Here is a 16,654-nt window from a genome sequence, read left to right on the forward strand (position 1 = left end):
CCAGTTAGCATAATTTAATCATAATTGCTAAACTGGCATCTGAATGTAATTGATAAATGACATTTTAGTTGGCAAAATAAGGCAAATATTAAACATTTTATATATAATTGTATATAATAATTTATATTATACTTTTATGTTGTGTATACTACTGTTGAAAGTTTTGGGTTAGTAAGATTGTTTTGGAAGAAATAATACTTTTATTCAGAAAGGACACATTGATCAAAAGTGGAAGTAAAGACTCTAGTTCAAATAATGCCATTCTTTTGAACTTTATATTCAGCAAAGAATCCTGAAAAATATGGATCACAGTTTCCACAAAAATATTCAGTAAAGAAATGTTTCTTGAGCAGCAAATCAGCATATCAGAATTATTTCTGAAGGATCATGTGACACTGAAGACTGGAGTGATGATTCTGAAAATTCAGCTTTGCTATCACAGGAATAAATTAGATTTTAAGATATATTAAAATAGAAAACAGATATTTTAAATTATAATAATATTTCACAATATTTCTGTTTTTACTGTATTTTTAATCAAACAAATACAGCCTTGGTGAGCATAAGAGACTTCTTTAAAAAATAAAATTAATACATCTTACCAACCCCAAACTTTTGTACAGTAGTGTATAAATCTGTTTAATGTGTTACATAATTTGTTTGTTTTTTTGTTGTAATAAGTTAATTAACTCATCAAAATAATTAATTTTGGACGAGTCAATCCCTGACATTGACTATGAGAGTTTTCTTCTTCAAAAACATTGTTAATATCTTGCGGTGTTATTTTTTTTGCTAATCAATTTTTCATGAACAATATGTTTTAATTAAAATCATTTAATTATCATCTATAACTACAGACTACACAGCTACACATTTTGTATTGTCTTTCCTAGTGTTGGAAAAATCACAAAACCAAAACTTTTTCATCATTAATATCGAGATTAACACTGTTTTGTCACTTATTGGTATATTTTCATCCCCTTTCTGAGGGATTCTGCACTGTACAGTTCCAGTTATTAAATCCTGTATAATTTGAACGGCTCTCTCTTTAAAGCTAAATTATACAGAATGGATGTTATTATAAACCTTTGGCAACACTTTGGCAGAGGAGCCTATTTCATTAAATCTTTTTAATTAAAAATTAATAAAGGGCATTGTCTTTATCACAAAGTTGCAGGAGCCCTATTAAAAAAAAATCCATTGTCCTAAACTAAATTAATATGTTTCCAGGTTGTTATTGGTAAGGAATTATCAGATAATTATTAAGAGGTAATTGCAGTGGAAGTTTCCTCTGCTTTTAATAATACAGAGCAGACAGCTGCTCTCTCATTTGCATTTAATGGACGTGATATAGCGTAAAATCTAACCGCGGCAAATGGAATTAAATTGCGGTTGTTTTAGGGGCTGGGCGGGGCATGTGCGCTGGTGTAATTGATTGATAGCGCCGACCACCTGCTCATCTGCCCATTAGCTATCAAACAGCGTTCATTAAGAGAACCCTTAGCAATTATGAGAAATTACATTACCCGTGCTGTGAAAAAAATGAAGATCTTCGCAATATGAAGGAAGGAGGTCATTTGCATACACAGAGCGTCTACCTATCAGAATTTGATTAACAGTCTGGACATTCAGAGATAAAGGTCTGTAGGGATCACATCTCGTCCTGCACTTTCGGACCTGCATTTGTGAGTCGCTTTAGATAAAAACATAATTCAAAACAAATAAAATTATAACGCATAGTGTCTGAATGACACTAGTGTGAAATACAGGCTCTCCTCAGAAGACAGCACTCGAGCATATGCGAGAAGGGCAGATTGATTGAGCAAGCGCATGGCAGTAAGAGCACCTCAATCAAACACAGGCTATTATACTCCCCCGCCGCCACTATTTGAAGTCGTTTGATGTTTTGCCGGGCCGTTGGATCCTGAACTCTCAAAGTTGTGCTTCAGTTCGGCCAGTTAATGAGTGCTTCCCGCCGAGCCGTTGGGCCGTGCTGTGACACACCATTGTTTTGTCATTTATTGACCGCTCTCTATGCCCTCACATCATTAGTAGGGCCGTATGAAAAACATGCCAGCGTGAACACGGAGTACACTCTGCCTCCGACTGTCTGTTTGCTTTTATGAAATTATATGTGCTGGCACTGAGTTATGTGGGCGTGTTGGAGCAAGACATTTAGATGACATGAATTATACTTCAACACTTCCATAAAAGAGAAAGTCTGACAGTGAGACGTACGTTTAATGAAGCAAAGATTCTTACTGTCTCCGTGTTTTGTCACTTGAGGTGACAATGCAAATAAAATAAGTTTGGGTTGCTTTTATTTCCATGGGAACTAGGCAGATTTTTCTTTGCTGATGAAACCTCTACTTTCTACTTCTGTGCCTCATGTGTGTCTTTTTTTTGTTTTGTTTTTTATGCTGCCACCTGTGTTCTCGCTGTACCTTTTAAATTGAACAGAAAGTCATGTAGTGGAAAATAAGGAGTGCATAGTGGTGTGGCTCTATATACACAAAGATGTTTTTTTGTTTTTTTTTCACTGACAACTATTACTCACCATCCTTAAAACATTATATTTTGGGTTATAAATTTAAATTTCACAGTCTTTTGTCGACTGGCAAAAGCCTACAGTATGTGGTGGCCATATGTAAAAGGTTACTGCATGGGGGCCACAAGAGCGGTCTACAAAAAAATTCGAATTTATTTTTATTATTTTTACTAAATGTATTGATTACGGCTGTCAAACTTAACGCTGACTTTATTAAATATGTTTATTGAAATATTTATTATTATCATAATATTTATTATTACAACATTTGCATTCTATTTTGGGGAAAATAATTTTTCTGTGTTTTTTCTTAGCTCCCTTGGGGTTTTATGGCATATATATATATATATATATATATATGTATATGTATGTATATATATGTATATATATATATATATATATATATATATATATATATATATATATATATATATATATATATAAATGATTAAAAAATGAACTACTATGAAAAACTAATGAACACTTAAAAATGTTACAAATGTTTCTAGGACCTACCATTTTCGTACAGTTGCACTAAAAGTTACAGAAGTGCAAATGTTACAACTTACCCCATATGCGGGCTTAATTGTAACAGACAGAGGGGTTAGCTGTAACACACGTACTATTTTATCTGTATAGTTTGATATTGTTTGTACATCTGTATAGATAGATATCCATACATCCATCCCTCATTCAAACATCCTTCTATTATGGATCAATATCATGGATAGAGATATATGAAAGGGCTGCACAGTTTTGCAATAAATAAATAAATAAAATAATCAAATATTGTAATTGCTATTGAATTATATTTGTGTGTGGCAGCATGCAAAATTATTATTAATAATGTAAAATAATAATAAAAACTAGCTCAAAATCACATTTTAAAGGGTTTATTGCATGAAAAACAGGCTTTTTAATAAAAAACAAGTGATCAATGCATAGTTAACAAATGTGGAAAAAATCATACTTTGACATTTAAATTCCAACATTGTTTGTGAAAGTCCAGCTAAGTTAAATGTGGCAAAATAAATATATAAATAAATACTCAAACCTGAAAAGTTGTGTGGCTCCCTGTTTTCATTTCATTATCGTCGTACACTTGGCGGCTTAGTTGTAAAACTGTGCTACAACTAACCCCGCTGTGTAAAAAATATTTTAAGCCTAGCTTACAGTTGCTAGGAGTTGCTGACATGTTTCAAAATGGTGCTATGTTTTAGCCAACAAATGATTAAGGGAATATAAAGTTAGATTTGGTGACGTACACACCCAACTCAGAAACCGGAGTACATCGCTACATCTATTGGTATTATAATAGTTATAAAAAGTATAAAAATTATAAAAAGTACTAATTTTCTTGGTAATATTGTAATTTCTTTTGGCTTTAGTGCAATGATAATATAAAAGCTAATGACTTAATAATTATAACAATTTGAAAATGTGATGTTTTTATAATGTCATGCTTGATATTTTTCTTAACATTACTTCCATTTATATATATATATATGGAAATATTGTAACCCAGTAATCGCAGTAATTCATTGTGTGTATGTGTGTGTGTGTGTGTGTGTGTGTGTGTGTGTGTGTGTGTGTGTGTGTGTGTGTGTGTGTGTGTGTGTGTGTGTGTGTGTGTGTGTGTTTGTGTGTGTGTGTGTTTGTGTGTGTGTGTGTGTGTGTGTGTGTGTGTGAGAAACACGCCAAAGATGTCAGTATACTCCTGTGTTGTTCCCCATATGTGTCTGGATGATCTACTTCACGATGTCCGTTTGCTCCCACCACATGTCCCAGGTTAATAAGAAATGATGTAGAAGCGAGTCTTAAATTGAGGGAGATTTCCCTTGCGTCTGTGTCATCTTGGATTTAGTCACTCACATGCAATCAGCCTCAATAAGACATGATGAGCTTGGAGTCTGTGAATCCCTGCCCATACTTCATAAATAAGCGAAAGAGGATATATTTTTTTATTAACTCATGTAATATGCAACAGATTTAACAGCGCATTCACTTTTGTAAGTGTACTACTACCCTGCTGTACTACTTTTACCAAAGACACTGCATGACACAAGAGTGGCATCATTTCGATGTTTTCCCAGATGACGATATGTACACACACAGGCATTTCATGCTCAGAATCGGAGATGAAGCTCTGCTTATCAGTGAATTTCTGCGGTTGTGTAGACCGTGAACCTGTACAAGCGCTGGAAGCGTGGAAACCCAGGCACTTATGGACGTGAACTGCTCCACTAGTTCTTGACATGCTGTCAGAGCAGCCTGACACACAGCTGGTCACTGTGGTCTTATCAAACAGCAGATGTGGTCCTGTCTGAAGAAAACAAATATTCACCCAGCAGGCACCACCTCACCGAGACCTCCTCTGCTAGCATTATCTACAAATGCCTGTAAAAGGTTTGAAATCCATTCAATTGATTTTACACTCTTAAAAATAAAGGTTCCAGTTAGGACCAAAAAGGGTCTTTGATGTCACCTGTTAAATTTACTTTAACTTTAATACTGAAATGAAATACATACATCTGTACCATATTGATTATTTTTTTATCGCCATCAGCCAATACTGTGAATATTTCTTCTTTTTGCATTTTGAAGACCTTTTGTTTTCCAACACTCACCTAATCCTTTATGGTTAAAGGTAGATATAGTGCTTATACAGTGATGATTTTCTGTTTATGTTGCCATGTTCTCTATATATTTCTAATTGCCATTGAGTGCATTGATCAGGGTTGGAAATAAACCTTTATTCTCCATCCTTTATCATACTTTGGCCTGCCCCAGAATGAATGAGAGTTTTCATGAGCACATTGCATATGCTCAAGGCTTTTATGTGTTTACAGCTGAAGATGCATTGAGCTAGAGGCGGTGAGCATGTTTGTTTGGAAGCCTGAGATGTGCCAAGTCAAGGTCCTGACTCATATTCGGTGCCTTCAGAGAGTTCCAGTGGGCAAATGGCCTGTGTGGATGGAAATCTTTTTGTGATGTTTATACGTGTAAAGAATTCAGAGCAAAGAGATCTATCGGTTTGCACCTTTCAGTGGTTTACAGTGTGATCTTCTTTCACATATCGCTATTCACTACAGTACAGTAGTCTATAATGTAAATACACATAAACACACAGTGATTTATAGCTTTCCTAATCAAGTTGGTTGCTGATGTGCAATATAAGTCCTATAATGCCTACTATATCATATCTGATATGTAAATTTCTTCGAAATTATCAACATGATCAAAACTTTGCTGAATAACCTGTTCTTGCTCAATGAATCTGTACACAATCTACTACATTCCTTTTGTTGTCTGACTGAGAGTTTATACTTTTTTTAGAAAGTAAAAAATCTTTTAGTACTAAAAATTCTAAAAGTGTCCCCCTTCAGGTTGAGGTACATGTGTATTTTCATACAGTAAATGTAAGGATAACTGAAATATAATTTTTTAGAAAAATCCTGTTAAAGTTTGAGAATCAAATATGATACATCAGGTTTTTGAGGAATGTTTGGTCCCCATTAGCTTTCAGTGTATTAACAAAAACAGCCAAATCACAATGAAAGGATTTTTATTTTTGGGTGAACTATCCTTTTAAGTTAAACCAGCCAACTAAACCATGGGGTTCGCCAGTGTGACCGGACATACATCGCCCCATTTTCACCACGTCCACCCATGGGCCTTCCTCCAGGGCACCTAATGAAGCACATTAGCACTGCATCTGTTGCTGTCTAAGCAGTTGCCAGCTAATCTCCACCATGCCAGTTCCCACACAGTCATCTTCAGGCCACATTACAACACTCAGTCTTTATGGCCTATGAAGCCACAAGGCAACTTGCGGGCATGTGATTTAGTGTTGACCGGACGGCTCCACATAAAGCCAGCCTCCGATGCCCCCTCAGTATTAGTCTAATTGAAATGGAAGCAGAGGGGTAATAATGCTATAACAACCCGGCGGTGCTGGCGCACGGGCCCCGCTGTGCTGAAACAGCGTTAATAAACCATAAATAAAATAGATGGCTGAGGGAGTGAAGGGCCCCCCCCATGTGCCGGCTCATTGAGTCGGTGAGAGTGCTCCCCCTCTCCGTGTCGAGATTAGACAGTCATCAGGGGCAGATACCCTCTCCACATGCCCCGTCGCTGCAGGCGCTGAGCTCTTATACATGTGTGCTGGTGTAAGCGGATGGAAGTCATGAGCAGGGCATAATTACTGTGAGTTCAGATACTCTGTTTTAAGGATATAAGAGAGAGAGGATGCAAAACTGCCTCATCAAATACTAAAATATACACTAAGCACTGGGAATTAGGGTGTTTTTAAATTGCCTCTACAGCTCAACTTTTGAAATATCACAGGCTAGAAAGCAAGGCTTATTTAGTTCTGATTCATTTAGATTATGATGTGCATTTTGCTTGCATATTAAAGAAATTTTCTCTCAGCTAGTGCTGTAAATTATACAGGAAACCTTCTTACTTGGTTATGACGAAACTGTGCTATAAATCTATAAATTACAGAAACGTCTGTCTGTCTGTCTGTGTGTCTGTTATTCGCATATCTCTCGAACCGTTTCAAACTTGACAGGTGTCTTGCTACGGGCACGAGTAAGTGCAGTGCCAAGTTTGACGTTGTTTGGATTAGAAATGCAAAAGATATCGTTAAATATATCTGTAAAAGAAGCACTTAGAAGGTTGGGGATTAAAAATAAACATTCTGACATTAGAGGGTTGTGGTTTAAGTAAGGGTTAATGCCCGACGAGGTGTCCATTGTCAGGTATTAAAAATAAATACCTGACAATGGTATTGTCAGGTATTCATATTTTAATACCGCACAGCAGAGGACGGTTGCCTCCGCCGAAGTTATACCATGGTCACTTGCCAAATAACACATTTTTAAAACATTAGTTTATATTTTAATTCGTTTTACAATCGAAATCTAAAGTTTTTACAAACAATAACTTGGTTTCCCTGGTTACGCCTGACGGTTTATTTAGCAACCGGAGATATTTATAGTCCGCTCGATTTATAGTCCGTATAGATACTTTGACTGCCTGTTGCTATGGTTACTCACAGCTGATGTAGCCAGCGCATTTATTTATTAATTTCGAACGGTAAACAGTCAGTTTCACCAGAACTCCTTTACTAGGTGTCCTCTATCACTTTTTAATGGACACCCTGCAGCCAATCAGAATCAAGTATTCACCTAGACCATGGTATAAAAATAAACATATTGACCTAAACACTCATTAACATTAAGTCAGCTTCACTGTTTACTTCTGAATATTATATTTTATTCACGGCCATCATTTGTAGTAGCCTATTCACAAACTGTTTGCTCAAGTGTAGCGTTTTTTTCTGAGTTCACTGTGTAGCCTGCTCCCTGAATCGTTGTGCTTATTCATTTGTGGATGTTAACTGAATCTGTAAGTCAGCTACACTGTTTACTTCTGAATATTATATCTATCTATAAATTATAGGAACGTCTTTCTGTCTGTGTGTGTGTGTGTGTCTGTTATTCGCATATCTCTCGAACCGTTAGTCCGATGGATTTCAAACTAGTAAGTGCAGTGCCAAGTTTAGCGTTGTTTGGATTAGAAATGTAAAAGATATTGTTGAATATATTGTTAAAAGAAGCACACATTGGCTTTTGCCGCTCTAGCCACTGGCCACTCCCCCTCTCACATTGCACATTGAGTGAGCACAGCGCAGGACCAGACACAGAGAGGGTCGAAGAAAGCAGCGGAGCTTAAGTAGCGTTTTCTCGGAGTTCACTGTGTAGCCTGCTCCCTGAATCGTCACACTTATTCCTTTGTGGATGAATCTGTAAGTCAGCTACACCGTTTATTTCTGAATATTATATTTTATTCTGGTGCACTTAACGTTATCGCTACTGTGTAATAGTAGCCTATGCTATTCACCAACTAAACATATCCTATTCAATGCGTTCACAGTCTCTTTCACGGCCATCATTTGTAGTAGCCTGTTCACAAACTGTTTGCTCAAGCGTAGCGTTTTCTCGGAGTTCACTGTGTAGCCTGCTCCCTCCATCATGTAGTTCAATTTTCCATATTTATTGTATGTCATTATGTCAGTATCAGTATTTGCTTTCTACCATGCACAAATAAAAATGTCACTGAACTTTTGCTGTGTAATTGTAACAATGAGCACTCAAACACACCGAACCAACAATTACTAAAAACACACACAAAAACTGATTTTGCACAGGCACTTTGCACTAGTGTTTATAATTTACAAAAAAAAATAAAAAATTTAAGCAGCCATTTGTTCATGACTTGGACTATAGGCTACTGGTTGCATTATGTTTTTGATTTTCATTTTGAATCAGACTATAGGCTACTTATTACACTGTATATATATTTTTAATTCTTTAAAAATAACTGGTTTAAATAAGTAATTTGTTCATGAATCAGACTACACTGCTGAATTAAAAATGTTTTTCCCAAAATAACCTCTAGATAAAGTCAAGATGTTGACGAGAGTGATGTAGAAGTATTCACCGTGAAGCTTGGGGTAAAACACCCCATCATAATTACTGTAATTACCATGTTCTAAACATCACATCCTTTGTTTTTCCTTTATTTTGACTTTGAATTGAAAAATTACCTCAAGTTAGCACCACTATCTAGTTAGCTAGCCAGTTAGCATCAGCTAAAAATATTTTATAAATAGGTTGATTTTCAGCATGGTTCATTAAAAAATATTCATATTTATCTACTGTTGTTTTAGCTTGTCTTTTTAATTTGAAGCTAAAACTGCTTGTACTCTGATATAAATGTATAAAGCAAATTGCTTTAGAGTGGGGTTACACCTTAAACATGTGGAGCATCAAGATCGATCAAAACTAAAAGCCATTATAATCAACGAAGCTGTGTAGACTGCTAGTGCTCACCTGTAACACAGTTTGCAGAGTGAACTATAGTTTTCAGATTTTTCACGCAAGTACCGCAGAATCTCAACATCACGTGGGGCACAAAAAATGCTCTTCAGGGTTGTGGATGTCAGTTCTGTATAACGCTCGCTTACTGGCTCCTGTATTGTTGCTGAGGTGCACCACCCCATTACGCAGCTCCTCTCTGTTCAGTAAGGGAAAAGAATTGCAGTGATTTATCAAACTGTGGCTTTCTTGGACACAGAATCCAACCTGAGCCAGCAGAGGGGAAAAAAACTTAAACAAAAACATTAATTCTGTTTGACAGGGCCCTCTACCTCTCTAAACACCACCACACGATCAGAGACCAGAGAGAGAGTGATTCTCGCTTGAAACACGGCAGTGATTCACTTTTGCTGTTGGTTCAGGATCAGATACGGATAATCTGAGCCATGAAAGCAATACTACAGGGCATTGTACAGAACGGTTTAATTAATGCCTGACACCTGAAAAATTGCTGTAATATTTTAGAGAAGACTGGTTCGTAGAAGCTTCTATTGCCTCTAATGTGAGATAACATTTCTTTTGAGATAGGATAGCATCTCGATCATGTGTAATACAACTTGACATTTTTACCTGTTATTTACAGGGCTTTGGTGTAATTGAAGACCTTGTGCTTGCTGTTAGCTGCTAGCCCTATGAGCTCTTTGCTTGCTGTGTGCAGACAGTGTCAAGTTATCTCTGAAGACTTTGGCTAGAATTCACTTTGCTGTATTGCATTGCAAAATATGTTTATGACTAACCTCCCACAATCCAGTTTAACCAGATGCAATGTGAACTGAAATAGCACTATGCTATAGTATTTAAATTAAATAAACATTAATTTCTTTGCAAAAGAACAAAAAAACATTTGAATGTAAATTAAGCTTATTATATTGTGCATTGTGTATTGACTGCTGCATCCTTCTCACTCAGAAGTAGTTGTGAAAATGGTTCATCAGACTTTTTTGGGCTGTTTGCAAAGTTATTTACCTCAATTGCATGATTTATGTACATTCAAATTACATTCATTTTTTATTAAATATATTATTTATATTTGTATTTTATATCTATATAAATTAATTGTTTTTAAATTTAAAAAACTAAAACTAATAAAACAAAAAAATAGCTATTGAAGTTGTTTGAAAATGGTACAGCGCTATTATTTACCAGATTTATTTACAGTTGCAATTCATGCAAATAAATGTGCTTATGGTTGGCACATTTCATTATTAATGAATTATCCCGCTTAGCGCTGGAAAAGATTTGTGCTAGGCCTGTTTCAGTCAGCTAAAGAAGTTGAGAGCAGATATGACATGGATCCAAGCTAGGTCAAAGGTTATAATTTATCGCCCCTGTGCAAATTTTTTGGCCTCAGGCTCAGTTTTGTCATTGGTGACAAAAACAACACCCACACTCCGCTCTGAATTTCAACAGCTAACAATACGGCTGCCGCAGCCACATCGACACGGAGAAATGAGCCCTGAAATTTCTGTCATAAATTGCAAAAACATTCTCAGAGGAGGATTGGGGGGAGGAGACGAAAAAATTGGTGTTGGGAAAGCAGTTCTTAGCTCGGCTGGCACTTGCGGTCTAACCTGGATTTACTGCCTCGCAGGGCCTACTGCGGAGGCAGTGCGAACTTTTGTGATGAAGGAGATGATTCTTTCTTATCAAAGCATCCTTCATATGCAGACACAGTTCTGTACATGACTTGCAATTAAATTCTCTCTGGCCTTGAATTTTGACCTCTTTCATTTCAAAGAAAAATCTTTTATGTCTTTAGTATTCACATCATCGGGGGTTGTTGATTTCCATAGGTAGAAGGGAAAATGGAAAAATTGCACTGGTGCAAATGTTTTCTAAATAGCAGCACTTCGGTCCAAGACCTTCTTCAGGCCTTTTGAAAGGGTGAAAGAAACGTTTTCTTGTTTTATTAGGTCCCTGGTGTGTCTTGTTAGTCTATTACCCTGTGTGTGTATAAGCACTTGTGTTCCTGTTTTTGTTGTTGTTTTCCTTTGGTGGATGTTACGTTGTTGGTCTCAGTCTCGCTCCCTGGTTTTCTTGATTTTCTTATGTTTGGTTTATTTTGTTAAAAAAAAATTGTTAATATTCTGTTGTGTATATCCTCTGCACTTGGATCCTGCCTTCACTCTTCTCTGAGAGCTCGGTTTGACAGAGAATAAGTCCTGACCAAGAAACACTGGCTGTGTTCAAAATCGCCCCCTATCGCCATTCACTATTCCCTACAATACTCCACTAATATAGTCCACTAATAAGGAGTGAATAGAAATGAGTGAGTGAATTTGTACAATGAGTGCACCGGAAGGGCTGAGCTTTTGCATAGTTTGCTTGCAGTTTAATAATCATTTGAAACTGGCAGCTCCAGTAGTAATGAAAATATTTATCTTGAATTCTGTCATGGTAACTGGCATGTACAAACCTTTTTCTGTCAGGACCACTACCGTCAAATACGATTGACAATTAGCATACAGTTTGGATTGGCGGTATGGTTCCGTTCTGGGCGAGAACTCCCTGTGCATCCATGCAGCCTAGCATGGATAAGAGCAGGGAGAGCAGCAATAACCCCCCTTGGGGTAAACAGAACAGAACCAACATGAATGTTTGCAAATATATTTAATTCAAGATTTTAAAGTACAACATAATTCAAGAATTTATTCTGATTCAAGGGGAATCAGAATGCCAAATCCTGACTGGGCGAGAGGAGGAGCTGGTAATGGAGGAGGGTAATTAGCACCTGAGAAACGTGATTGCTGCTGATAATACTGAAGAAGCTTATATTGTATATGTATATGGTGATAGGCGTCATATTCCTATAGGTAGATGTGGATCAGCTGAGAGTCAGCTGATGCGAGCTTGACTAACATCAGCCAGACTAACATCTGGCAGAACTAACGCTACGCTTGATTTTAAACTATTTAATAAGCAATCAAAAAGAAACGTATACATGTTTAATATTACGCTGTACCCACATTGGACCAGCGGTTTGGAAAATGGATGATTCAGCTGCAAGCGCCATCTTTTGGTGAGACCTGGGAATTCATTCAGCACGACCCTCATAGTGCATTATGGGTATTCTCTTGCCATTGAGCGTACATCAGTTGTCCACTTGTTATTGCTTTGCATTATGGGATTGAATGAGTGCACTTGATAACGTCCACTGTGATTTAGGAAACCACTACAAATGGCTGTCCCCCCAAATAGTGCCCTATTTAAGGGCATGGGGAGATTTCAGTGTATTTTAAATACACAAGGACTAACAATATAACAAGACACACCTGGGAACAATCAAGACTAATGAACGGGGAAACAATCAACAAAAGGACTAAAAAACATGGAAAAGAACACACAGGACAAACGGGAACACAGGCTGGGATCATGACAACAATGGTCAATAAAGACTAATTTTACAGCCCTATTCAGAAGACCAAAGCTTATGTAAGAGGCCATTTTTAATGAAGGTTTATTTAAACCAGACCAGTAACTAAGATTACTTAAATACAAATAATGTTATTGAGGCATCATTTATTTCAAACCTGCTTCTAAATGGCACATAGAAACAAAATGAAACCTCGTTGAATTGTCACTGGTCATTGTATACCGTATGTCATCAGACATTCAGACGGTCTGTCTAAGTGGGCCAGATTAAGCTGCTATGTGGACCAGAGTTTTGCGAGACTCTGTGTGAAAGTCAAAATGGAAAGAGTGTCCAGTTAAAAATGATTAAGAATCTGCACTAGTCTCAGCGGTAGAGAGGGTTTTGCTCTATTGCGACCATTAGGCCAAATGTGAGTCTAATCTATCATCTTAGGCAGCTAATGATTGTCTCCATGCATCCCAGCAGGCCCATTCTGGCTGGGGAAACAGACAGTGTTCAGGGTTCGGGTTTATTTGTCATCTTCAAGATGTCCCTTTCACACAGAAAAGGTCCACTGCGGTCTGGAGAACATGGAGAGAGGACATGCATTGGGGACAGACCCTCGGAGACCATATTAAACTGAGAGAAAGAAAGACAGATTGAGTTTGTTAAGATAATAAGTCTTCTTGAAATAAGTGGGAGTCGCCGTAATGCAATATTCAAACTCCCCACAGACCTTAGTCTCAGTCTAATGATAGTTTCAGAGCTGCTTCAGACGTTTGTTTAAATAAGTATGGTCTGAAGTGCTGCAGTTTTAATCATGTGCCTAATCATTTATTCTTTTTCTCTCCATTACAGCATTTGTCTTGAGTTGCAACTTCCCTGATAGACCAGCGTATGGAGATGTGTCCGTCACAAGCCTCCATGCGGAGGGAGAGGCCTATTTCTACTGCTTCAATGGATATCAACTCCAGGGTCCCTCCACACTGACGTGCCGCAATGCCACCACACCCTACTGGAGCGGCAGAGTGCCACGCTGTCTTGGTGAGTCCCAAACTTAAAGGGGGGGTGAAATGCTCATTTTCACTCAATCTCCTGTTAATCTTGAGTACCTATAGAGTAATATTGCATCCTTCATATCTCCAAAAAGTATTTTGTTTTATTAAATTTTTAACATAAAGATAGGCTGTACCGAGTCTTTCCGGAAAAAACCGAGCGGCTGGTGGCGGGCCGTGTGGGCGAAGCTTAGCTGTGCTAACGCGCCAAGCTAGTGACAACACACAGAGACATTTGTTCAACAAACAGTTTTACTCACCGTCCGGTTCCAACGCACGACCGCGAACCTTTATCATTGTGACTGCTCGATCCTTAAGCATTAGACGATCTGCAAATCCGTAGATCTGGGCTTTGTTTATAAAACAATCATCGTCGAAATGCAGGGAACAAAAGTCTTACACAACTCCGTTTATGCTCAGGAAAACAAACTCCATCCACGGGTTCCTTAACGCTGGGTTCTTTGGGAATCTGTGCAGGGTTGTCTTGCCCTGGCAACCAAAAACACACTTCTTTGGTGACATTGACTTCCCAAAAGCCGGGCAGGGCGCTTTGATGGCGAACTGCTTTCACTCTCTTGCTCTGGTCTACGAGTGCGCGCGCGGCCGCGATCTTACCGGAGAAGTGCCCTTAGGACCCATATAAGGAAATTCCGCCCTATCTTACGTAAGACAGAGCCATACTCGAAAAAAACTTTCCGAAACTTGTGACAAACCGGAAGGAGTATTTTTGGAACAAAAATACTCCTTCAAACGTACAACTTAGTTTTTGAAACTTTGTCCATGTTTAGCATGGGAATCCAACTCTTTACCAGTGTAAAAAACTCAGTATGCATGAAATAGCATTTCACCCCCCCCTTTAATGATGAATTTAGGGGGTGTTCACACTTGTAGTTCGGTTCGCTTGGTTAATTTGGTCCAGACCCCCACAAAAAAACAAACATTTAATCCTGGTCCGCTTAGCGTTCACATTTGCATTTTAACACCGAACCTAAATGTACCTAACCTAAATATATAGGGATATGTTCACAACCTGATTGGTCGGCTTTTATTACGTATTTTCCATCACATAACTTACCGAACATCCAAAACAATGTTGTGTGCTGGGCTAAAAGCGCTCGTTGTACAGTATGTGCGTAGCCTATGATGGTATTTTGACCAGCTGAGAACTCGTGAAGAGCTTATAAAATGTGTAAAGGAGTCGAAACAGCACCAGGAATCAACAAATGAAGATCTGCTGCTAGGAGACGCGGTTCTGATGTCTGTACCGAACTGTGATGGAAAACATCTTGACTATGATCTTTTTAGTGGTCTGTGTCCGTTTGTTTGGTGCGCACCAGGGTTCAGATGGCACCGTTCAACTTATTCAAATGAACCGCACTAACAGAGTAATTGCACCAGGGTTCATTTTAATTGAACCAAACATGCCAAGAGTGAACACACTTACATTTTTACCTGACAACCACTGGGATTACATTGGTGAAATTGGTTACATTGGTGGCTAGACCAGTCGTTCCACTGAAAAATCACAATTTAGACAAGAATTAAAGTGCTTTGACAAAAAATGTGCCTCACATTTCTACTTTTATATATATAATATCTGAATAATGATGGCATCATTTACCTCCATTAAGTTTATTATTCTTACCAAGATTTTTGCTTTTATTTGAACTAAAGGAGTCATTAAAAAATTAAATCTGTGCTACTTGACATTATGCCCCAAATGCAGTCCATTGAACATCACTTGTATTGGACCCAAGTGATCCCTTTAAAGGGTTATGGATCTAAGCTGCTAATACAATAGATGCAGGTTGCTTCCAGGTGGCTGTAAACTTGAAGTTGAAACTACCTAACATGTCACATGTGCCCTTTCACCAGATAGACTCTTAATTGCAGGTTACTCCAGAGGGATTGTCTCTGTATTGAGTGCGCTACAACAAAAGCATCAGCTAAATGACAGTTAATTACCAAATCTGCAGTATTTGATCTCTGCCCCTGAGAAATTCAATTATGATGCAGTAGCACTAGTAAGCAGCACTGTTAATGTTACAAGTACAGGAAAATCTATGAAATAGTAGTTTCTGCTTTTAATGAACCTTATTTCATTTTTATCTAGATGCAAGTGGTTTTGCCTGCCAATGATAAACACAGCCTCCTCACACTTGCTGATTTGCATCATTGTGAAGCTGCCCTGGACTCGCTCACTAGCAATTATCCTTTGTTTTATTTTCTTCGTTTCACCATAAACATACACCCACAAGTCATTTTGTCATTCAGACACAACCAAACCTCATGCCTGTGTAAATATTTAGTCCACACAGGTGTGATTTAACTTGACAGAGGAGAAACTCCCGGTGCGGTTGCTCCCTCCTCCTTTTAAGTTAATTGGGGTTTGATCATTGATTTTGGCTGGAATGGTTGTAACAGAATTGTTTGTGCTACAAGGCAGTGAATATTAACAACCGTACCCCCTCAAGGCAGCCTGGTGTGACAGCGTGATTGACAGGTCTGCCTCCTCTGCATAAATAAGGACTTTTTGTGCCTCAATCTCTTTGTAGAGCCGAATCCCAGAGCTGGAGAACTCTTCCCTCTTGCATGACAAACAGAACAACATCTTCGATTGCAAACAAGACCGGGTTCCCTGAAGGACGGCTGTTTTGATGAAGGATCTCATTTAGTGCTTCGGCGGCACGAGTCGTGAGGTGGTTTAGTTAGCCTGCGGCTGCCAGACGTGGCCTACAGGACCTGGGATTTTTCA

General features: G+C 38.0%; 1 protein-coding gene across 4 annotated transcripts in view; it reads left to right on the plus strand.

Annotated features, from left to right (window-relative positions):
• The window catches only part of sez6b (seizure related 6 homolog b), a 200,112-nt gene that overhangs the window by 150,188 nt on the left and 33,270 nt on the right, over positions 1-16,654 (plus strand). For all 4 annotated transcript variants that reach the window (XR_013822753.1, XM_079886316.1, XM_079886318.1 and 1 more), the window contains exon 5: positions 13,703-13,888. Coding sequence is in view for 3 of the 4 variants with exons in the window: in XM_079886316.1 (XP_079742442.1) it covers positions 13,703-13,888 (186 nt within the window). In the remaining variant the exon portion in view is untranslated. The remainder of the gene's footprint in view (positions 1-13,702; positions 13,889-16,654) is intronic.

The sequence above is a fragment of the Squalius cephalus genome (assembly GCF_949319135.1).
Source record: "Squalius cephalus genome assembly, chromosome: 11".
NCBI lineage: Eukaryota > Metazoa > Chordata > Actinopteri > Cypriniformes > Leuciscidae > Squalius > Squalius cephalus.